At 33.4% G+C, this 23,819-nt stretch overlaps 2 protein-coding genes across 2 annotated transcripts; one reads left to right on the top strand and one right to left on the bottom strand.

The window, feature by feature from the left end:
• The first annotated feature begins 10,658 nt into the window (after positions 1 to 10,658).
• LOC125185698 (homeotic protein knotted-1-like) lies at positions 10,659 to 14,126 on the top strand. The gene is made up of 5 exons (XM_048082276.1): positions 10,659 to 11,269; positions 11,362 to 11,487; positions 11,565 to 11,685; positions 13,289 to 13,542; positions 13,627 to 14,126. Exons 1-5 carry the CDS (start codon positions 10,937 to 10,939, stop codon positions 13,834 to 13,836), a joined length of 1,044 nt encoding a protein of 347 aa, XP_047938233.1. The 5' UTR covers positions 10,659 to 10,936; the 3' UTR covers positions 13,837 to 14,126.
• A 4,208-nt stretch (positions 14,127 to 18,334) lies between these two features.
• On the bottom strand, positions 18,335 to 22,874 carry LOC125218093 (CSC1-like protein RXW8). The gene is made up of 9 exons (XM_048119690.1): positions 22,594 to 22,874; positions 22,111 to 22,257; positions 21,948 to 22,011; positions 21,438 to 21,647; positions 21,167 to 21,356; positions 20,789 to 21,110; positions 20,009 to 20,297; positions 19,429 to 19,938; positions 18,335 to 18,662 (listed from the first exon to the last, which is right to left on the bottom strand). The coding sequence occupies exons 1-9, from the start codon at positions 22,872 to 22,874 to the stop codon at positions 18,483 to 18,485; spliced, it is 2,193 nt and encodes a 730-aa protein (XP_047975647.1). The 3' UTR covers positions 18,335 to 18,482.
• Positions 22,875 to 23,819: the final 945 nt, after the last annotated feature.

Genomic DNA, 23,819 nt, shown 5'->3' with positions numbered 1-23,819 from the left:
TTGTTTTTCTTGATTCTCATGCTAAATAATCTCTGGATTAACTTGAAATGAAAAAAAAATGCAGTATTGACTAACCTGTAATATCTTGAAGAAAGTCAGATTGCAATTTTCCCCAAATAATTGGAAGAATAAAAACAAAAAGTAGTAAAAATTGCAAAAGATGGGCCAAGCGGAAAAGGGCCACGATTGAGGAAAATCAGAGTGGAATTTTTCCCGTATTTATGAATTGAATTTTTTTGATCGAATTTTCTCCATCTATTTATTGAAAAATAAATTATAATTCTTTTTTATTTTAATGCTGATTTTCATCAAAGTATTTTCAAACAATTCATCTACGCGTCATGCAATGCATCTTGGTCGCAAAACAAATGATTAAGAGTGTGATTTAATACAAATATACTACTATGATTTAATTTGGATACATGCACTATATCGAACTTATAATCATGAAATTGTTTAAGATCACACTTTTTTTGCATTTGATCCTAGATTTATTTTTGTTTTCATAAAATACATACACCCATATATAATTAATAACTAAGGTGAAGGAAAGTGTCGTGCTTTATAGGAAAATGATCAAAACAAAAACACATCTTAATAATGAAATGCAGTCCAAATCATTGCCCTAAGATTAGACGATTTAATAGTTAATAATTAGCCAAAAATACGAACTAATTAGTTTTAGGTCATTTTATAGATTTCAGATTTGATGTCATTTTCATATCATTTTAGGTAATTTTATAAAATCCAAATTTGATATCATTTTAGGTCCTCCTATATTAAAATGACTTAAGAATAAACTAAGAATGAGCTAAATATGTTCTCCATATGATTTTGTTATGTATTTTTATATTAAGATTTAGTTTTGCATAGATCACAATGCTATATATATGCAAATCATAGTACATGTAACATCAGGAATGTGATCAAATGAAAACTCTAAATATTATACAAACTAAAAACTATGATCTGGACCATTGAAAAATGTCAATAGATCACAAAAAAACATCAACAGGAAAATGTCAATAGAATTTCAACGATAGTCAATGATTAATGCTGTGTTGATATTGTGTTGATACTGTATTGACATTAAAATCTTGAAATTTTACACTGTGTTGATATTATATTGAAACTATGTTGAAACTGTGTTAAGGAGTTTTGAGTTTGTACAATATATAAATTTGCATTTTATCACTACCACACTGCCACTTAACATCAAGAGGTTGATATTGTATATGCAAAAAAGGATTATTGGTAAACAGATTCTATAATAATTGTTGTATTGAACATACATATAATTCGTTTAAGACTATTTGAAGTTCGCTTTGTTGTGGGGATATGTTAGGATAAAGAGGAACATAATGAATAGTATAATGGAATATCTCTAACAGATCATCTCAAATTTGATTCAAAAGATTGCTTACATTTCAACGATTTAATTCATTCTCTTGTAGATTATCCAAAATCCAAGACCTTTTATATTTATATTTTAATGATTACAAATACTCTTAGTCGCACAATATAAATCACATTTTGTCATTTTGTTATATCCTACAATAAGAGTCACATTTCACTTTTATCATAAATGTCAAGTAAGTCTCATATTATTCTAACTATCTTATTTCATTCACATTTTATTATAAAACCAATATAAAAAAGTGAACTACATATTGCACTAACTTTTTCAACTAACTATGTCTTACATTTTTAAAAACTCTTGCTCACATTAAATGTGACTTCTGTTGTAGAACAGAATTACGGAGGGAGTAGAAAAAAAAAACAAATTAAATAACACGGTAAAAATACCATATATGTAATGTTCCCAATCCCACGTACGTCTTCGCCCACAACCACCACCTCTAAAAAACTCACGATTGAAACTTTTTACTTAAAACCCAGTTTCTGAGTCTATTTTTTTACTTAAAATCCAAAAATCATGCAAACAATATGTAAAAAATTTAGACTAAAGTCTCTTTTTGGTCTTTAACATATGGCGATTTTTTAATTTTGGTCTATAACATTATCTTTTGAATTTGGTCCTTAACAAATAAAAATCGGTCACATTTGGTCCGAAATTGACGGAGCCGTTAAAAATTAACGGTCAACGAATTTTAAATCAATTTTGACCGGATTAAGAGTTTTATTTATGTTTGATTAATATCAAATAACTAATTAACTAAAATCTGAAAAACTACAAAATTTTAAGTAAATAATAATAATAACTATTACAAAATTAAATTAAACATAAAATGATATAACAGAAGAAAATGAAATCGCGAAATCTCCCAATCTCTCTCAATCGCGAAATCGCGTTCATCTCCCAATCTCTCTGACTTTGCACACCGGCAAAATCTCCCAAACAAACACCACAACAAAGAAACAAAATCCATACATCACAACACTACATAATTTCTCTATTGCCCTATTATTCTCCTCGATTGATGACAAAATCAAACTAAAACTCTCACATTCGGTCTCCGGCAGCGGCATTGAAGAAGTCACGGCGTCGTCTTCGTCTATTGGCCCACACCACTTGAAAAATTGGCAATCTTTTCTCTCACGAATAGAGTATAGCTTCCCCCTTGTTGGTTTTCCATAGGTGTTGACGATTCGGAGTGAAGCCCAATTCTTGCAATGGCAAAATTCGTACCGGAATCGGAGGTCACGTCCACTGTCACTCCCACCGGTCTCTCTGCTGTAGTTCGAACGGTCCGTGGTTGGCAAGTTTGGTTTACTTAATGTTCTTCCAAGAACTAGGGTTTTGTCTCCAAAAGAAACGATGAAGAAGATGAAAAAGGAATAATAAAGAATGTAAACTTATTATAGGGTTTTTAAATGATACAAGCAATTCCTTTTAATAAAAGTAGTTTAAAAAAAAATTAGAATTTATTTGAATTTTTTTTTTCTAATTTTTAAAACTCTTCATCCTGTCAAAATTGATTTAAAATTCATTGACCGTTAATTTTTAACAGCTCCATCCATTTCGGACCAAATGTGATCGATTTGTATTTGTTAAGGACCAAAAAATTCAAAAGATAATGTTATTGACCAAAATCAAAAAATCGTCACATGTTAAGGACCAAAAAAGACCTTTACTCAAAAATTTATTAAAAATGTAAATTTATCTGTTTACAAACAACTGGTTAATTAAATTTATTATGTTTTGTTCGTGTTAGATTATAATCAAACCTTTAACCAAAGAAAATGGTTATTCAATTCGGTATTGTTAGTCTCAAGCTTAGCATAATAAGTAGTAGTAAAAGTTTAAGTGTTCATGATATAGTATATAAATATAATTGTTGATTTACGAGAGTGATCAAATTAGATTATATAATTGAGGTAAATAGAGCTCTTTTTTATTTGATTCTGCTGTGTCATATGATCCATATATAAAATACTTGTACCCGTGTGGCATAAATAAGTATGGCGTGTTTGTTAGTACAAGATAATATATTAAATCATTATATCATATTGTAAAGTATTCCGTGAATAATCTCATTTTCTTTATAGATGATACGGAGTAGTCCCTCCGTTCCATAGTAATAGAGGCATTTCATTTTGTGCACTCGTTTTAAAAAAATAATTATAAATAGTTAAAGTGGAGAAAAAGTAAACTAAGAGAGAGAATATTATAAATAAGACACTTCTCTACATTATTCTTTCTCTTACTTTACCTTTTCTCCACTTTAACTATTTATAATTATTTTTTCAAAACGAATGTGCAAAATGGAATGTCTCTATTACTATGGAACGGAGGGAGTATTATTTAACTCAATTAGTGATATTCATATATGATTTTATTACTGTTATAGACATAATTTCACCGTTGGATAATTCTAAAGAAATCTAAAAATTGTACTCCTATTTTTTTAGCTAATTTTTCTAATTATATGATAGATTAAAATTTAATCAAATTTTATTATTTATTTTTAAAAATTACTCTTAAAAAATTGGTGAGTAACAAAATATACAAAACACTTATTTATAATGTTGATATGAAGTAATAATAAATTAATAGTACTAGTTAGGTTTTACACTTTTACTAATGTTTTTAAGGTAAATAAACAAAATAAGATGGTGTTGGATTTGTTTTGTACGAGAGATGGGGGACAGCTCCCGCGCTGTTTTCGCGCGCTCCACGCCTGTAAAGGTGGGGACCCACTACCATTTCCTCTCTCTGCTACTGCACCATTCTTCCCTCTGTGCTTCATCTGACTGTACCCACTCCCACTAATTATTTTATTTTAGAATAATTCTTATAAGTATTTTTTTATGATTCAATAGGGAGTATTCTTTTATTATTTACAAAATCGGAAAATGGCTAAGTTCCACACGTAATTAAATACTATGAACATTTAGCTTGACATGACCTGAAGATTATGAACGTTTAGTTTATCATGATTTTTAATACATAGTTAGAAAATAAGAAAGATATAGAATGAAAAGATTTTTAAAGTATTGTTAGTAGAGAATTGGTCTTATCTCATTAGAGAGAAAATAGTTTTTAAAATTAAAAAGTTCAAATTTTTAAGGGACGAACAAAGAAAGAAATAATTCATATTTTTCAGGGACAGAGAGAGTAATAGATGTCACACTTGAATAATGGTACGGAATTTGACATTTTTTTAGGCAAACTAAAAAGAAAAGTATGAAATATGCCGTAGAATGGTGGAATAATAAATATAGGTATAATTTAATGTACAATCTATATATGACCCTAAGGATGTGAGCATATTAATAAGTGAAATTCTGTAAAAAATCAAAGCAAATCTCAGTCATTGGATCTTGTGATGTAACCGTTAGATTAATGTCACGTGTCATCTAATAATGTAACGCGTTTTAGTCTAATAATGTAGATTGTGTAGTCTAATAATGTAGCTCGGCTATAGCTCGTATATTATTAGAGCATCTCCAATAGCGGCTAGCCCACCGGCTAGCCGATTCGCGGTGCTAGCCGGTCGGCTAGCCGAACTACTGCGATCGGCGAGCGGCGAATTGGCTAGCCATTAGGCGAGCGCACGCCGATTTAAAGGCGCTGGCCGATGCGCTGGCCGCCATTGCAGGTGGCGATCGGCCAGCGCAATTTTTTATTATTATTTTTTTAATTTTTGAAACACTATATATTCGCGATTTTCACGTCATTTTCATTTGCACCACTTGTTTTAACGAGTTTTCTCTCTATCTAAATTTCTGTACAAGAGCAACATCGAGAGGTGGACAACAACAACCAGTTTACTCCGGCGACGAGAGGTCTCATACTCCCACAGTGCCCGTGGGGTATGGATGGGGGCAGATGGGCGGGCAGTGCAACATGTACCCTTGGCAACAGTTGATGGGATTGATGGCGGGCGGGCAGGCGATGTCGGGCGAGGGGCAGGCCAGCAGCGGGCGGGCAGATGGGCGGGCAGTACAACATGTACCATATTTCTTCACTCGATGCTCGAGAGCATGCGAGTCGATTTGGATGTCGCGAGGGCACAGTTGGGGGGCTCAGACGTGGAGGTCCCGGGTGGCGGCGGCAACAGCGGGGACGGAGGCAGCGACGACGACGAGGTGTAGAGAGAGGCGGAGCTCGTGTGTGGAAGCCCTATTTTTTTTATTATGTAATTTTTTTTATTTAATGTAATATTTTTTAATCAATGTACTTTTTTTTATTTAAATGAAATTAATGAATTTTCCCGTATATGTCTCGTAAATTTTAATTCCGTAATTTGTCATAAATTTAATTCCGTAAATTGAATTATTTTTATTGCGGCTAGCATGTGGCTAGCCTTAGGTTAACCTATTTGCTTAAAATGATGATGTGACAGGTGAAATTTTAGTGCTGATGACGTAGCAGTGAGAGAGAGTGACTAGCCTGTGGCTGGCCTAAAGCCATTGGAGATGCTCTTATCACAACTATCCAATCTAAAGATCCTAGGGCTGAAATTTGCTTTAGTTTTTGACATGATTTCACTTATTGACCATAGTGCATCCACTATGACCTTATTAAAGAAGTTGTTATCATTTAATTGTAACTTAATGTATAATATACTCTCAGCCCAACCCACAAAAATAAATTTTATCGTTTAAAATTACTCAGGGAAATTTTAAAAACAATACCATTCGTTCTATTTAATTTATTTTAAATTTTCTATCCATGATTAATTGTTATATTAACTTTCTATTTTGTTCTGCACACAACAATTAGTGTCTTCAATTTTTTTAAATTTCGTCTGGTACACGGAATTAGAATTGAATTGAAATTAGAATCCTATGGAATTGAATTGGAAGAAATTGAATTATAATTCAATTCCAAATCCTATGTTTAATAAAATGAAGTAATTGATATGAAATTAGATTTGAATAATTTGTGCATACACACTATACAGAAAATACACACTTACACACACTTCACACAAAATACACATACTATACACACACTTCACACACACCGCACACACTACACACACTGTACAAATTTCACACGCTACACATACTACACAAATTTCACACATTTCCCGCACTGCACACATTTCACGCACTGCACACACTACACACATTTCAAACACTTCACATACTATACACATTTCACACACTACACACATTTCACACACTACACACACTACATAAATTTCACACATTTCCCGCACTACACACATTAAACACATTTTACACATTTCACACATTTCACATAGTACACACACTTCACACACTACACAAATTTCACATATTTCACACACTGCACACACTTCACAGATTTCACACATTTTCGGCACTATACACATTTCACACACTACACAAATTTCACACACTTCACACTTTACACATATTTTACACATTTCAAGCATCCGAATTTTGGATTTTTTTTCAGTTTTAGATTTTTTTTTCTGATCTGAATAAAAAACTTGAAATTTTCTAAAAGTTTAAACTGAACCAAATTTGAAATTTTAGTTTGTGAATAGCGTGTGTATTTTGGGTATAGTGTGCGTGTGTATTTTGTGTATGTAGCGTGTGTATTTTGTGTAGTGTGTGAAATGTGTGTAGGGTGTGAACTTTGTGTAGTGTGTGAAATGTGTGTAGTACGTGTAGTGTGTGAAATGTGTGTAGGGTGTGAACTTTGTGTAGCACGTGTAGTGTATGAAATGTTTGTAGTGTGTGAAATGTGTGTAGTGTGTGAAGTGCATGTAGTGTGTGTAGTATGTGAAACATGTGGAATGTGTTTGTGTGCAGTGTGTGTGAAATGTGTGTAGTGTGTGTAGTGTATGTGAAATGTGTGTAGTGGGTAGTGAAGCTATCTAATTTTATGACTATTTGGAATTCCAATTTTCTACTTTTGATACGAAATTCAAATCATGGAATTGAAAATTTTGGAATTATTATTCAATTCCATTTCTATATATTTTTGTGATACCAAACATTGGAATTGGAATTGGAACCTCCAATTCCAATTCCAATTCCATAGCTTCAATTCCATATTTCCAAACACACCCTAAGTTTTTTCTGTAATAAGATTGGTCCAATTTTTTCAATTACCTCAACCATTTTTCGCTTCTTTTTATAGTACTAACATTTGTCAATTTTGCATAAAAGCTCATTAACTATATAAGTACTATTTATAGTGAAAAAGGAAAAGGTAGCTTAAAATGAGCTAAGAGTACTGTATACGTACATAATAGGAGTACTATGTATATATGAGATGATTTTACATTTTTTCATTACATAAATGCTGTTTTTGTTCCATTATTATGCCTCTAGACTGTAATCATTTGTGGCTAGATGATATTAATTTATTTTAGAAAAATAACCTAATACTAATAGCACAAACATAAAACTTTTAATCTTGAAAATAATAGTTGGTCAGTCGAAAATTATGAATCACAACTTATGAGATAGGCATTCTCATTGACACAATAATTTAGTGCATGCGGAATGGTAACATGTAAAAAATACTCCCTTCGTCCTAAGATATTAGACCCTTATTCCTTTTGGGGATGTCCCAATATATTTGAGTCATTTCTATTTATGGTAAAAATTTACTTTACTATCAACTCCACTTACACCACTAAACAACATCTCCTAAATTTATTTGCCCAAATAAAAGGCTCTAATATCTTGGGATAGAGGGAGGGATAGAGGGAGTAGTAGAAATAGTATACTAGTACTAAGTAGTAGTAATTAATTGTTTGGGATTATTATTAGAACTTCCAAGTCATATTAAAAATATTTGAAACATTATAATTAATTGTTTGAGATTATTATACATTGGAGTTTTTGTCATTCGGGTTTGACCGTTTGAGTCATGATTAGTCTAATGCTCTATGGTGAATCAAGATTAACGAATAATGTTTTTATGCGTGCTGCTCGTTTGTTTATGCTCAATTATATATATAGAACATTTTCTTTTGTGATTACGTAGACTTCGTTATTATTTTTTTATATATATACTTTAACTGCTCACGTACTTACTAGCTCGATCACTATTTATATACACTAGATCATTTTGTAACTAAATTAATGAATACTCCTATCATATATAGTAGAAATCAGGATGTTACACGTTCAAATTAGAAATCTATATATGTCTAAATTGCTATATATGCACAACTGTTTTTCTCATTGATATATTATCTTCCTATTTTTAGTCAATTCTCCTGTACTTTGAACTGTCTTTCTTGTTCGAATGATAGAAGTGTAAAACATTACTTGAATAATATACTACTACTAAATGATTAGGATTGGATTAACCTATTAATAATATTTAGCAACTGGACCAATTAAATTGGTTTAGGGGAAAATAAAATAAACAATAAGTATGTGAAAGATGCTAAACCACGTATCATATTACTGTATATTAGCCAGTTGTATCGTTGGATTTTTGGTAGATGCTTTTAATTAGTAGTACTATAGTACTCTTCTTTGTTGCTTTGTTTAGTTTTTGGAAAGATGCAAAGTATCTCATTTGACTTTGATTTATATTAAAAATAAATAATTCGACCTGTGTAGAAAGGAAATCTTTTTCACATAACACGTGATACAAGATAAATTAAACTATGGAGTAGTACTTATCATTTTAATAACAAAAAAAATTGTATTCGAATGATCATTTTAATACTATTAAAATAATATTTTTGTTTACAATTTTGCACAACCCTAACTAATTTAATTAATAATTAAGTACAATATTTATTAGAGAATTTATGAGTATAATTTATATTATTGACTATCTGTCTATAACGAAATGCTAAGCGCCGACAAGCAAATAACGTCTTGTTTTATATAGTTGGTGGTAGTTGTTTAAAATAATTAAAGCTCAATAATTTCAATATAAAATAATTAATTTAATATTTTATACCTTTAGCGGCGGTAAATAAGCAGTACAATTAATCTAATTATCTAAGTGACTTAGAACATATCAAAATTTTAAAACTAATTAACTGGAATTGAACTTATAGTAAATCTAACTTAAACTTAATTTTGAGATTAGGGTTGATTGCATTACACACCTCTGGTAATGGTATGTGAAGATATACTAGTATTATAATTTTTGAAAAGCATTAATCTCCATGAAAAATATGGTTGTGTGGTGAGAGAGAGATTGACAAGAAAACATGGGGGTGTCATCTCAAAGAAAGGTTAGCAGTTGGAAATGCGTTGTATAATTGATGGAGAAGAGAAGAGATGGAAAATAAAGCTGATAAAAGGGAGCAATGAAATGATGGGAAATGTCACCTCTTGTTCCAATGGGTCCAAATAACTGCAACTCGCCACTATATATATTCCTTTTATGTTAATTTAAACGACTAACCAAACTTTAGTTACAAAATATTTCCCATAAGCACAATACTTCTAGTCATCTTCACTACATGTGTATTGAATATCTTCAGGTTCAGGTTTACACCGTGCAAGTTGATTTGTAAATTTGATACAATTCATAATTTTCCATAAAAATGTTCAAACTGCTGAAGTCTAAATTAACGATTGACTGAATTATAGTTTGGGAGTTGCGAACATTAATTCCAGCCACACAGTGGTGAGTTCTGAACTGCATTCGTGTTAGTACGAAGATATGAATCTCAAATAATGAAACCCCAAAAATCAGGCAAATTTAAGAAAGAAACATAAAATTGATTAAAATGATAATAACATTAAGCTTGATTTAATCTTTTCACAGTAAGAAAATCATCTTGGAACTATGTAAAATCTTAAACTAAATGAAAATTGAATGTACGCAGGTTGAAGAATTACTACTAGTATTCTTTGGAACTATAAACACAGATGTCTAATCAACAGAAATTTTGTCATGCACTCATATCGCTTTATTTTATAATCAAAACATTCTTATTTATCTAATCCAATAAATTAATGTAGTAGTAGCTCAAAACTAAAACTTTATCCTCTACCTAATCAGTATATCAGTCCACTAAAAACTCAAAACTACACTGGATAAACCAAAACATTGTAGTACTCCATATATTGTGAATCATCATATTAAATCATCTAGCTAGGTGTAATTAATAAATGAGACTGATAGTCACAATTCCACAAATGTTTTTGTACTTAAAATTAATCTGATATCATTGGATAAAAAATTGTAATTACGGCTAATTGAGAATGTTATGATGTCATAAAAAAACTAGGTGAAAATAAAAGGGAAAAAGGAAAAAAAAAAAACAAAACAAAAACACTGCATCAGTTCTCAATAGCTGCTTTTCAAAGCGGTACTATCTTGTTTGCCTTGCAATAATATTCCCAATTTCACTGAAAAAATCTCCACCTCGTCAACCACCGCCGCTCCTCATCTCCATGCTGCTACAGTAGTACACCGCTAAAAAATCTCCGATTCACTAGTTTTTTTCTGATGAAAAAGCAGTAGAGATTGTTAATCCTCGCTAGCTTCTAGGGTTTCTTCCATCTCCTTGTCGACTTCACCGTTTCTGATCTGCAGTTCAGTGAAATGGAGGAGTACAATCACGAGATGAGCGGGAACTCGAATTCGAGGTGCAATTTCCTGTACGGAGATTCATCTGTTTACGGAAGAAGCAGCTCCTTCCATCTCCAATCGCCCGATTGCTACGATCAATCGGAGACCAAGCAGCAGGCCGTCAAAATTGAATCGCGAAATCACGCTTCCAGGTTCCAATACTCCGCGATTACTCCGGCTGCGGTGGAGGACCACCGCCACCGCCACGATCGGGACAATTCCGGCGAAGCTGAGTCGATTAAAGCGAAAATCATCGCTCATCCTCAGTATTCAAGCCTTTTGGATGCTTATATGGACTGCCAAAAGGTAATCAGATCTCTCTTTCTCTCTCTAGAGAGAGATGCATACATGCATAGTGTTTTTAAATTTTAATCCTAAACCTATTTTTTTTTTATTAGGTGGGAGCGCCGCCGGATGTGGTGGCGCGGCTGGCGGCGGTGCGGCAGGAGTTTGAGGCGAGCCAGCGCGCTGCGGCGGTGACCGGCAGAAACGTCTCGAAGGATCCAGAACTCGACCAATTCATGGTCAATTTATTTTTATGTACATAATTTGATTTATATTTTTGAAATTGATGGTAATTAATTGTGATGGTGAATTTCAGGAAGCGTATTATGATATGCTAGTGAAGTATAGAGAGGAGCTGACGAAGCCGATTCATGAAGCTATGGAGTTCATGCGACGCATTGAGAAGCAGCTCAATTTGCTCACCAAAAACACTACAGGTGCTCTCTCTCTCTCTCTCACACACACACACAAATTAGTGGAGTTTAATTAGTGCTCAGATGTGCAGTGATGATGTTTGTTGTGCAGTACAAAACTGGTAGTTGAAACTGCTTACTATCCGAATTGTGTGTGTTGGACTCTCTCTTTTCAGTTTTCTCTCTCAAGGAATTACACACCTTTCATCAATTACTGACTGTTTGCTATTTTTCCAGAACACAAAAACATTGACTGATACAATCATTTTCCAACGCTTTGTTCACGAGTGCCAATATTGAGTTTATATATTTTTCATACTTTTCAAATAAAACAAAAAGATAAAACCCTAATCACGAGGGCATAACTTTCTTGATTCAAAGTATATAAAAGACCATCTCCAACCATTAAATCTCACACTAAATATTGATTTTACTCCAATCATTTACGCTAAACTCAAACTTAAAAGAATATTCTCTATATTATACCTTTTTTACTCACAAAATTTGAAAAACTTTTAGGTTTTGGTTTAGTGTAAACCTAAAGATATGTATTTTTTTTTCAAAAACCAATAATATGATTGGTTTTTGAGTACTATTGGAGCTAAATACCTATCCCATTTTAAGTTTTAGTGTACCCTTGGAGATGGTCTAAGTTTCCTCTTTTCTGAAATGGCTATATAACTACTGGGATACTATACACAGATTTCATTATTAATTTTTGATAGCATATATTTTATGACTGTATAACATATGTTAATATTACTGTGAGCTTATAATGAAGTTTTTTTAGTACTATAAATATTAATACTATTTTATAGTGCACTGGCATTGATAAGCTGTGTGTCTGTGTCCTATGTTGTTTCTGATTTTCCCCGTGAACTTAAAATAGCCAATTAAATAAATAACTTTTGTGTGTTTGGTAATTTTCCAAACCTCACCTGACCAGTTCTTTTCTGGTGAAATTTAGCTGACGTGGCACGCTGATAAATCTACGTGGATATGTAAGAAATTCCGTAGTGGAAAAATTACACAAAACTAAAAAATTGTGATTTAATTGATTCCTTTTTAAGTTTACGGAAAAGGCCTGTAAAATGACCTTATTAGTTGATATTAACAACTATTGCCCCTTTTTTTCATCTTTTTTTTACTAACTGACAATGTCTATTAAACTATTGATTCATCGTTACAAACAACAGTAATTTTGGCAAAATACAAATAACGAAAACTCTATTATACTATTGCATATTCTGTGCTGCAGTTGTGTATACATATAAGGTTGCTTTTAAATTATACTACTAGTACTTAATTTGAACTTGGATCTAATAGTGATTTTTAGTTCGTACTTTAACATCAAGGTTACTTTTTTAATTTGAATTTACAAGTATATAGTTCGTACTTTAACATCATTGAGACTTTCTAAATTATATATATAGCTTTGTGTTCATCCAACTGAATCTGATCTTCGTCGAAAGCTGATTTGACAACTTCAGATTGGCTGAAATTTTAACTGAAGCTATTAAGTGAACAACGAGAATATATGTAACATTGCACACACTTTTTTATCACATACTATTTCTAATACAATGAAATGTTCCCAACATGTGTTTCTTTGGTTTGGACACAAAAGAGGAGAAATACGAGGGCAATGGTTCATCTGAAGAAGAGCACGAGGACAGTGGCATCGAGACAGAAGTTGCGGAGATAGACCCGAGAGCAGAAGACCGGGAGCTGAAGAACCACCTCTTGAAGAAGTACAGCGGATACCTGAGCAGCCTCAAGCAGGAGCTCTCGAAGAAGAAGAAGAAAGGGAAACTCCCCAAAGACGCGAGGCAAAAGCTCCTCAGCTGGTGGGAGTTGCACTACAAGTGGCCTTATCCTTCGGTATATATACATTATATACGCAAATGCTTTTGATCATCATCGTCATCATCATCATAATTGTGTTGAATGTGAATGTTGGTGCAGGAGTCGGAGAAGCTGGCGCTGGCAGAGTCGACAGGGTTGGACCAGAAGCAGATAAACAACTGGTTCATAAACCAAAGGAAACGGCATTGGAAGCCGTCTGAAGATATGCAGTTCATGGTGATGGATGGGCTGCAGCACCCACACGCTGCAGCAGGGCTTTACATGGAAGGCCATTATATGGGTGATGGGCCTTACAGATTGGGGCCGTGACGACGTCGTAGTGCTGCTGCCTCTGCCTTGTGGTTAGTTAATTATATAAATCTGTGGAAATTTGCAAGGGAGCTGATGCTGCTGGTTTGGTAATTGGTAGCAATTTGACAGCTCATTAATCTTGTATTTCTTCTTGTTATTGTTGCTAGTTGTGTTAATCTAAGTGTTTTTTTTTTATTTTTTATTGTATGATGTTTCTTGGTGAAATGTATCTGTAATTTGGTGTTTAAATGTTGAAATAATTGTGTATCTTAACCTGATAAGCAGTACAGATTCAGTCCACTCTTCAATTGTATGGGTAATTCATGAACTAATATTTATGAGTATTATAAAAATTCTTCTTAATATAAATACATTATTTTTTAGCCAAATACTACAAATTAATGTATCTTTGTATAGCCGTAACTAGATAAAGACAATTTCGACCGAATAACAAGTACGTATTTGATTAATATTCATTTCCACCACATTGAAAACCCATAAAAACGATTGTATTACTGAGTAATTTATGGAAAATTTGCCAAAAAAAAAGTAATAAAGTTAAAAATTACTAATGTAGTTTAGTTTTCGTTTCAAAGGAGTAATATCTCATGTCAATTTTTTTGGTGCAGTTATAATATGACAGTATGAAAATCATATGTGAACTTCAATATTAACGAGCTAAATCATAGAAAATAGATCAATAATATATTGCACTTAAACGATCAGATTTTGATTCTTTTGCCGTAGAGTATTTGCAAAAGAAAATCTTAACTTCAAAAATTCTGTAACAGTGATCGAATTTCAAACAATTTAGTCTTTGATATCCATAGGAATATTAGTATATTTATGAAACATAGTAAGCATTAATATATATGTCTAGGAATAGGAATATATGTATTAACCATAAGCAAGGAATTAATTCATTGAAATCTACGTTTCAACAACACAACCGAACAATCTTCAATTTATAATAAATGCAAGCCGTTCGGCCATCGTTTTGTTCGTCAATCAATTAATACAGCTAAAATTTAATATATTACTAATATATTTAATGAACTTTAAATTAAGTCTTTAGACCTTGATCTTCAAATAATATCACTACAAGTCTTTAGAAAATCGTCAATAACGTCCTTCTCAATTCCAATTATACCTCTGAATTACTTTAGAACATAATTAATCCAAATTCATTAGCTTGCATTTTCAAATCTAACATTTAAAATTTACATGTACTATTTTAATTATTTATTATTTATATATATGTACATTATATTTTTTATAAATTAATATTATTAGAAAAGTAATAAATGAAAATTTTAATTAAGAAAATAATAGGTAATAAATTCAAACTAAGTATGCTTAAAATGGGAATTAAAAAAAAAAGTTGAAAATGACCTGAAATGTGATTAATAATTTTTGAGATACTCGTGGCGATATTTTGTTGAATTCAAGGATCTAGATGTAAACCCCATTTTTCATGAATAAAATTTGAAATTTACTCTAATATAAATATACACGCACAAATTGGGAGAGGAGACAGAGGAAAAAGGGAAGAAGAGAGAGATCAAAATTCAAAGATGTGTTACGAAAGCAAGTGCTCCAATTGCGGCAAAACTAGCTGGGGCGGCTGCGGCCGCCACGTGCCGGCGGTGCACAAACGAATTCCGGAAGGTCAACACTGCAACTGCAAGGCTTGGCCCGGCGTCGATTCCGCCGTGGCCGCAGATTCCGGCGCCTCTTGCACTATCCTCTGATCTGATGAGTCGCTTTTTTTTTTCTTTTCCTTTTCTTTTTATAAATAATTATAATTTGTGTGATTCGAGTTCATTTGTTTTAAATACATATGACTAATTAGGTAGTACTGTTGTAATCTGGAAAGTAGCACAAAAACTGTAATGTTCCATATTTCCATTTATTTAAATTATTGTGTTTTATGAGTATACACTACCATCAAAATTAAAATTATGACATAAAATTGCTAAAATTATGTCTCGTGTCATGCCTCTCCAAATTGCGTGGGCCTGTTTATTTTGAGCGGAATTATTGTCGATCGAAGTCCAAATTCGATTATTACATCCTTTGAAGGCCCAATCCATAGTCCATCCGTTTGGTTAGGCCTGAAAATTTAATCCGCAGGTTTCGGGTATTCCCGACCCAGTCCCAATACCCGACGGGTTTTGGGTACCCGAAACCCGAAATTATGGGTTTGGGTACGGGTTTGGGTAGTTAATGTTAGGATTCTTCGGGTTTAGGGTACCCGAAACCCCGTATTAGGGTACCCAAATAATACCCGATTAAACCCGATTAATTATGTATTTGTGATAAATATTTTGGGTTATAAAGTTCTTAGTTTACTATTTGGATTATGTTTGGTTGCTTTGACATTTTATTGTTCTATTATTTCGACTTTAATACTTCTTTACATTCGTGTTCGGTTCATGTTGCATTATTTATGTTCTTACTTGTTATCTCTTGAAAATATATAGTTAATTACTTATGCTTTCTCCATTTTATTACATGTTCATTTAATGTCTTAAAAAATTATTTTAATCTCTTTTATGTTTCAATTTATACCAAAAAACAATTTATTTTAAAATTAAGTAGTGTCTATTTGTCTATTGTCTATTTTATATAATATAGAATTATAATAAATAAATAGTATAAGTATTGTGTTATTTTTAATAATTTCTATTCTCATCACAATTTAATTTATATAAAAGAATAAATTTTAAATATAATAATTTCGGGTTTATGGATACCCGATTAGTTGGGTTCGGGTACCCGCATCGGGTATTAGGGTACCCGAATTCACATACGGGTCGGGTATTGGGTATGATATTTTTGAGATTTCGGGTTCGGATACCCTAATTTTCGGGTTTGGGTACCCGCAGGTACCCGAATTTACAACCCTACGTTTGGTGCACAATCCATATCTTGTCTAGCTAAATAATCGTTTGCTACACAATCCATATTTTGGCTATAGCTAAAGTGGTGAATAATACCCCCCGTTCCTATAAAAATATGGGTAATAGATGTGACACGAGAATTAAAATAAAATTAATAAAGTAAGCAATGAGGATAATGGCATGGTAAAGTAAGAGAGATGAGAAAAATGATAGTTAAAGCAGTGTTAGTGGATAGTGTGACCTACATTATTAAATTGATATAACTTTTCAAAAATGGAATGCACATATTTTTGTGGGAATGATGAAAATGGAAGGTGCACATATTTTTATGGGACGGAGGAAGTATGATATCCGTTACTCTCTCTCTCTGTTCCCTAAAATTAAAAACTTTTGAAAGAGTTCATGTTTTAATCCAAAATTAGTGAAGTAAGATAAAAAGAAAAGTGTGTTGGTGTATGTCCATCTTTATTCAAAAGAAAAAAGTTTCCTTAAATCGGAAGTTTCTATTTTTAGGCAACCGACTAAAAAAGAAAGATTTTCTAATTTTAGGGGACGGGGAAAGTATTTGATTAGTGTGTTTGATAGCTTAATTTAAGATTTACTATTTATGATTGATACGCCCCCCATCCCACTTTAATTGGAGCATTTCTATTTCGGCACGAGATTTTAAGTAGTGTTGTTTTGTGAGTGAAGTGAAGAAAATAGAGTAAGAGAAAAGGAAAAAGTAGAGAGAATGATGTTTCTATTTTTAGAAATGTGTCATTTTGACTTGGACATCCAAAAAAAGGGAAATGGTTCACTTAGAGTGGAATGGAGGGAGTATAAAAATAGAATAGTACTCCATAATATTTGCACAAACTGAGGGTAGTAAAGCTAAATAATACTACCTCCGTCACCCAAATTTTGACACACTTTGACCCGGCACGGGTTTTAAGATATGTAATGGAATGTGAGTTGAGAAAGTTGGTGGGATGTGGGTCCTACTTTTAAAGTATTAGTTTTATAATAAAATGTGAGTAGGAATGAGTAAGTGGAATATGGAGTTCACTATCAAAAATGATAAAAGTGAAGTGTGTCAAATTTTCAGGAACGGACCGAAATGGTAAACTGTGTCAAAATTTGGGGGACGAAGGTAGTAGATTAGTAATTTCATCTCATAATCTCTCAAAGATGACAAATTAATTTTTTAGGTTAAAACATAGGCCAGTCCTAACAAAAAAGTAGCCCTTGGAACTCCGTGTTTTCTAAATTCATCTAATCTCATTCTTCCGTTTTTTTATCTAATGGTTGAGATTTGATCTTTAGTTATGCATTAAGATATAGTTATGCATTTGATCACTATCCCATCGTATATTGATCATAACATGCTTTATAAATAAGGTCATTCAACCCTTCAAACACAAAAAAAACCTTCAATTCAAAATGATATACTTATACTGTTCTCTAAGTGACAAGTTACAAAATGTGTTTATAAAAAATGAGAAAGGATTAATGTGCTAAAGTAAAAGAGTTAGGTAGAGATATTACAGATATACAAACTGACTAACACACATAGAAGCAAAGTGGGACTTAAGCCCCTCACTACAAAAAAAACTCACGTTTTACCGGCAAATTTTACGAAGCGCGTAAAGTCAGACATTATTAGCAGCGGATTAGTGGTGGAATGATCGCTATAATATATACCAACATAATTAGCAACGGATCTTCAGCCGAGATTAGAAATTCCAAACTCAAAATTCATCATCATGATCATTGTCAATCTTAAGCATGAGATATATCTCCCTTCTCAGTTTCATCAAGTTCAGCATCAGCTCTACTAATCATCTCTTTATCCTTGTCCCCACTCTTTGGAGTGTACTGAGTGTAAGCAGTTAGCAAGCTCTGATGGATTTCTGGCATTTGCCCACTTTGTTCGTCTCTACGGTCCATCTCAATAACACTCTACACGAAAGAAAAAAAAAGAGAGTGAGGAAATATTTCAAACTGTTAGATTTTACAAGGGCTAGGCACAATCATATTCATTATAGACATGGCCACGGTTCATGAACCGCCGGTTCCGGTTTTAGGAAATGTGGAACCGGAACCGAACCGTGAGGCTATTTCACGGTTTCAGTTTCGGTTTCGAACCACCGGTTTTTTTTACGTTTTTTATGGTTTTGAACCGCCGGTTTCCGGCGGTTTTAGGCGGTTTCATGGTTTTCCGGCGATTTTTCGCGGTTCCGACACGGTTTCGGTTCCGAAATTTTGGAACCTGAATCGAACCACGGTTCTAAATGTGACGGTTTCGGTTCGGTTTAAATCTCACGGTTCCGGTTCGGAACCGGAACCGCCGGTTACAGTTTCACGGTTAACCGCCTGAATCGAAAACCTTGGGCATCTCTAATTCATTATAGCATACTGATTCGTTTCCAAAACCAATCGGTGATATTTTGTACATTTAAGTTGATACAAACCCTGTCTTTTGAAACGATGAGTTTTTAATGCAAAATTGGTAAGCAAGAGAGATATAGAAAGAAAAAAAAGTGATTGAATTATTGTTAATGGAAAGTTTTAAATTTTAAGGGATAGACCAAAATAGAAATAGATTTTATTATTAAAGGAAATGATAGGCGTACTATCTTTTATTTCATATATTTCTAGGTGGGACAACTCACATGTGAATATCTTAACACACGAAACATTAACCATATGATAAGAATACAATTACCTTAGCCGGAGTTCTGAAGAAGACTGGCAGAAACCTCTGCCTGCAGAACTGGTTAAAAAGAAGAGTCACGACGATGAGAGGGAAAGTAAACGTGGAAGGCCCTGGCGCGTCTTTTATCCCAAAGACTCCGAGAGCAATGACCTGCGTCAGGACGAGGGAGAAGATAGTGGTGTTGTGGATAATCGGCCAATACTGACCGCCGCTGTCGTAGTCTGTCACATACACATTAAGTATCTGGTTGCGGTACACGAGGAACGCGAGCATGAAGTAGACAAGCACAAATGGAAGTATCAATGGCGCCAAGGTGGAGCATGTGATACCAAGCAGACCAAACAAGAGAACTCTCGGAACTTCTGTGTGGTAAGGAAATGTATATGGAATGGATGAGTCTTCATCGCTTCGAAGTACGTATCGAGTGAACAAGTTGGCGATGAGAGGGAATGGCTGAATCAGCTCACAGGCCAAGCTGGCCCACCCTGATGTTAGACAGTATGTCATGAAGAAGGTTGCCTGAAAAAGTGATTTTTTTTAGTAAAAAATAAAGAAATGTTTTTTTTTTTTCTTGAGAGAGAAAAATGACCGTAGTAGGGACGGCTTTGGCAAGCAAACTAGGTATGTTTTTGTAGTCTCCTAGCCTGAGGATTGAGATCTGGTAATGGTCGATAGCCGCCTCTGTCAAGATGTTAGCAAAGAAGACATTCCATATGACGAAGTATAGAACTTTGATGCAAGCACTTCTCTTCCTCTCACTGCGCGAAATCACGCCCTCCAACGTCGAGAACACGTACATCACTGGCGGAACCAAGCATAGAAATAAAGTTAGTATAACACTAGGTAGATATCCAGTCACCAGCTGTTCCAAAACCACCCTGCAAAATGGTAGCGTATAGGGGTGAGTATGCGGTCGGTTCGATTGATTACTGAAAAAGTTATCAAACCGAAAAACTATGATGCAAAAAAATAACTCAACTTGTCGATTGTATTTGTAACCGAATCAAACTGAAACCTATGATGCAAAAAACTAAATAAACCTCTCTAGAAGTGAGTAATGATCTACAGAATAGTCAAACAAGACTATTAATTGCACACTTCCATTTATAGTAAAAATGAGACTATTATTTCGTGGATAAAATGAATATATGAGAAAATGTGAAATTTGACAAGGAGAATTTAGTAATGAATAGATTAAAATAAATAAATTTGATAGTAATAAATTATATATATACATATCCATAGTTATGGTAAGTATGTTAAACAGTTTGGGATATAAATAACCTCTAATTAAATAATTATAACTACTCGTTCCTAGTTGGGATACATATAAACAGAGTAAATAGAAATGTTTGGAACATGTAATTACCTTTTTACAATCTTCTCCAAGAATGGTAGCAACTTTGTTAGTTTATCAAGATGGACAAGAGACTGTGTAAAAACAACAGGGAAAAGGAAGAAAGTGACGAAGAAAATGGAGGCTACGACAACTATAATCTTCCGAATCCAAAGACTTTGGTAAGAAACGCAGAGATTAGCCCAAAACACGTCACGTGGTTCAGGAGCAGCATTGGTCACCCATGCCATGGGGTTCTGCGATTGAAGAGCCTCCGATGCAACCAGGGCAGCATAACGAGTCCTGAAGAAAACTAGTGCTGCTCCACACTCCTGCACAACGGAAATATTGAGATCTAGCTATATGATCATGCATATACATGCGCAAGTACAAAATTGATCAGAATCAAACATTTTCTTACATCGGAATCGTCAAGGAAGGTTTCCTCATTAGAAACATTATTAGATTCGTCGGAAAGTGTCCTGAAATCTTGTGAAGCGTTATTATGGTTTCCACAAAACCCGCATCTCAATAGTCTTTTCACATATCGTCTCTCCATGTGGATGTTTTTGAGTATCTTGTACATCCTCTCAGCATCACTCTAAACATATGTAATAATGTGTATATTAAACATAAACCATTTGTTGAGATACATATTCAATCATGTTTGGAACATTCTTACCATCAATTTTTGGATTGCACTCTTCTCATAAACCATTTGATGTGATAAGTAGCTTGATGCATAGAAATCTGTGAAGAATCTGGCTAGAGTATCACTATATGATTCTTGGTCTATCCATGGGATTGCTCGGACAACTACGGTAAACTGACTAGGATGGTAAAGAGGTGCATTTATGTGGTTTAATCTCATCTTCATGATGTACTTGAATTCCTTGCAAGCAATGAAACATTATTATTTTTGGATGAACATAGGCCCAATGTTTTAAGAAATTAAACCAATGAAGTTATCGATTCATGGTTGGTTCGATCGAGTGAGATTGAGTGTAAGATAGGGGGTTAGGAATCCCTAGAATTAGATAAGGCATAAGAGATCTTTTAAAAAATGCAAACAGGTGTTTTTTCAGTTCGCAAAGGCCCAAACCGGTTGAGCAAGGCAATCCGGTCCGATTTTAAAATGTTGCTTAAACCTTTATTTGGTTAGTTACAAAGCCAAAAGGAAAAAAGTACTTACAGAGTAAAGAAAGACACATGCGCATATAGTTATGATATGTAATACAAGACAATGAAAACCTAGCCTGAAAAAGAGGGAAAAATCAAATGTCCAATTAGGATACATGTATAATACTATTAGAGTATATATATGTATATATGACTAAATAAATAAGTTTCTATACCATTCTGATCCTCTTTGGACATTGCCAATGGTGAAGACAGTTAAAAGCTCTTCTCTAATGTGTTTGTGTTGTCTTTCTTTCCCAAAATAATTAAGAGGAAGAACAAACGCCAGGCATATGATAGATGCAACGGTGCACAATTTGATACTGCACAAATCATTAAAAATTATTATAGTAAAACATACATCGAGTGTTCTGTTACTCAAGATTAACTTATTATGAGAGATTCAATTAGACAGACTCAAATGACAATACAAATTTTATGTGACATTATCTCGAGATTAAGTATTAATCCGTACTGATCCCAACCGAACAAGCATATAATATAAATAATAGTGCACAGTCTATAAGATTAACTTGTCGCGAGATTCAATTTGCCCAAAATAACCCCAAGAATAATTTTATTTTGTCATGGCTCACAAACCAAAGCAATATTTATAAAATTGAATTTTATCTAATCCATCAAACAGAACACAAATTGACCTGAAGACGACTGCACGTATAAAGACAACGGCGTCGACGCCCCCGGCGACGTACAATTCGTCCTCGGTTGCGTCCCAGGCCTTGACGACCCAGCTCGCGGAAGGGATGAGCCTCCCGAGCCAGAAGGGATCGTGGCGCTTGGATTTGGATGCAGCAATCTTGTGCCCAAAGTAGACAGCCACGAAGCTTGGTTGTTTTCTCAACACAGAATACAAGGAGAAGACGCCAAGGCAGAGAACACTATTCACACCAGCAGAAGCCAACAGACCACCAACGTTCATCTCTCTCTCTCCGAATAAACATGCATGGAATCTTGCATGGCAAAATTAGAATGAAACAAAATGGAAAAAATGTGGTTGAATTGCTACGAAAGGGGAAGAAAACAAATTGAAATTGCTAATGAATGGTATTTAGGTTTAGGATTAGGAAATTGCACGAAGAGGGGGATCGAGGAAGGGAGGGAGAAAGAGAAGAGAAGAGAAGATAAAGGAAAGAGATGAAATTAGTATATCTTGATTTAGAGATTCTAAAAAAACTACTAATTGAGGTATGATTAGAAAATATATATTTGTGAAGTTTAGTATAAATACATATGTAAAGAATATATATAGATGGTTAGTTCAATCATTTAACTTTCAAATTTTTTATTAGTCTTAAAAATCATAAATTTTGAGCGAATACCAGTATTTTTCATGAATATTGAAAATATTCTCAAAAATCACAATTGTTTAGAAGTTTAAAATTTCTTCAACTTGGCCTAAATATAAATTTTAGGCAAATTCTGATCTTATGTGGCTAGCCGTGAAGTCTATGTGGCATAGTCTAAATTATGGATGAAACGACATCGAATCGATGCCCTAATTTTTGAATTTGATGTTGAATAATATGCGTGTAACAGGAAAAAAAAACTATGTTTCATAAATCTGTTGGGATTGAGAAAATAATTCATCATGGAACTGGAAAACTGACACCAATTTTAAAGTTTGTGATTTTTTACCACCACTTTCAAAGACTTTCAAAGTTGATAGAAATTATTAGAATTTGCCCAATGTTTATGAATTTTAATATCCCTATTTTTATTTATATACTTTAATATTTCCTAGGATCTTATTTAATTGACATATATCTATTTGAGATATCACTTTTCCTATTTTAAAAATTAATTTATAAAATAATACTACTACGTGACTGCAAAAGTCTATTTATGATGTTCACTTTTGAAATAA

This window comes from Salvia hispanica, chromosome 4 (assembly GCF_023119035.1).
Source record: "Salvia hispanica cultivar TCC Black 2014 chromosome 4, UniMelb_Shisp_WGS_1.0, whole genome shotgun sequence".
Lineage (NCBI taxonomy): Eukaryota > Viridiplantae > Streptophyta > Magnoliopsida > Lamiales > Lamiaceae > Salvia > Salvia hispanica.
The sequence above is the reverse complement of the archived record's forward strand: the minus strand, read 5'-3'. Positions and strand labels throughout refer to the sequence as shown.

Coding starts and splice junctions, on each gene's coding strand:
- LOC125185698 (XM_048082276.1), top strand. CDS start 10,937: ATGGAGGAGTACAATCACGAGATGAGCGGGAACTCGAATTCGAGGTGC. Junction 11,270..11,361: donor CTTATATGGACTGCCAAAAG/GTAATCAGATCT, acceptor TTTTTTTATTAG/GTGGGAGCGCCGCCGGATGT. Junction 11,488..11,564: donor CAGAACTCGACCAATTCATG/GTCAATTTATTT, acceptor GGTGAATTTCAG/GAAGCGTATTATGATATGCT.
- LOC125218093 (XM_048119690.1), bottom strand. CDS start 22,874: ATGAACGTTGGTGGTCTGTTGGCTTCTGCTGGTGTGAATAGTGTTCTC. Junction 22,012..22,110: donor GTCCAAAGAGGATCAGAATG/GTATAGAAACTT, acceptor CCTCTTTTTCAG/GCTAGGTTTTCATTGTCTTG. Junction 21,648..21,947: donor CATGTGTCTTTCTTTACTCT/GTAAGTACTTTT, acceptor ATTGCTTGCAAG/GAATTCAAGTACATCATGAA.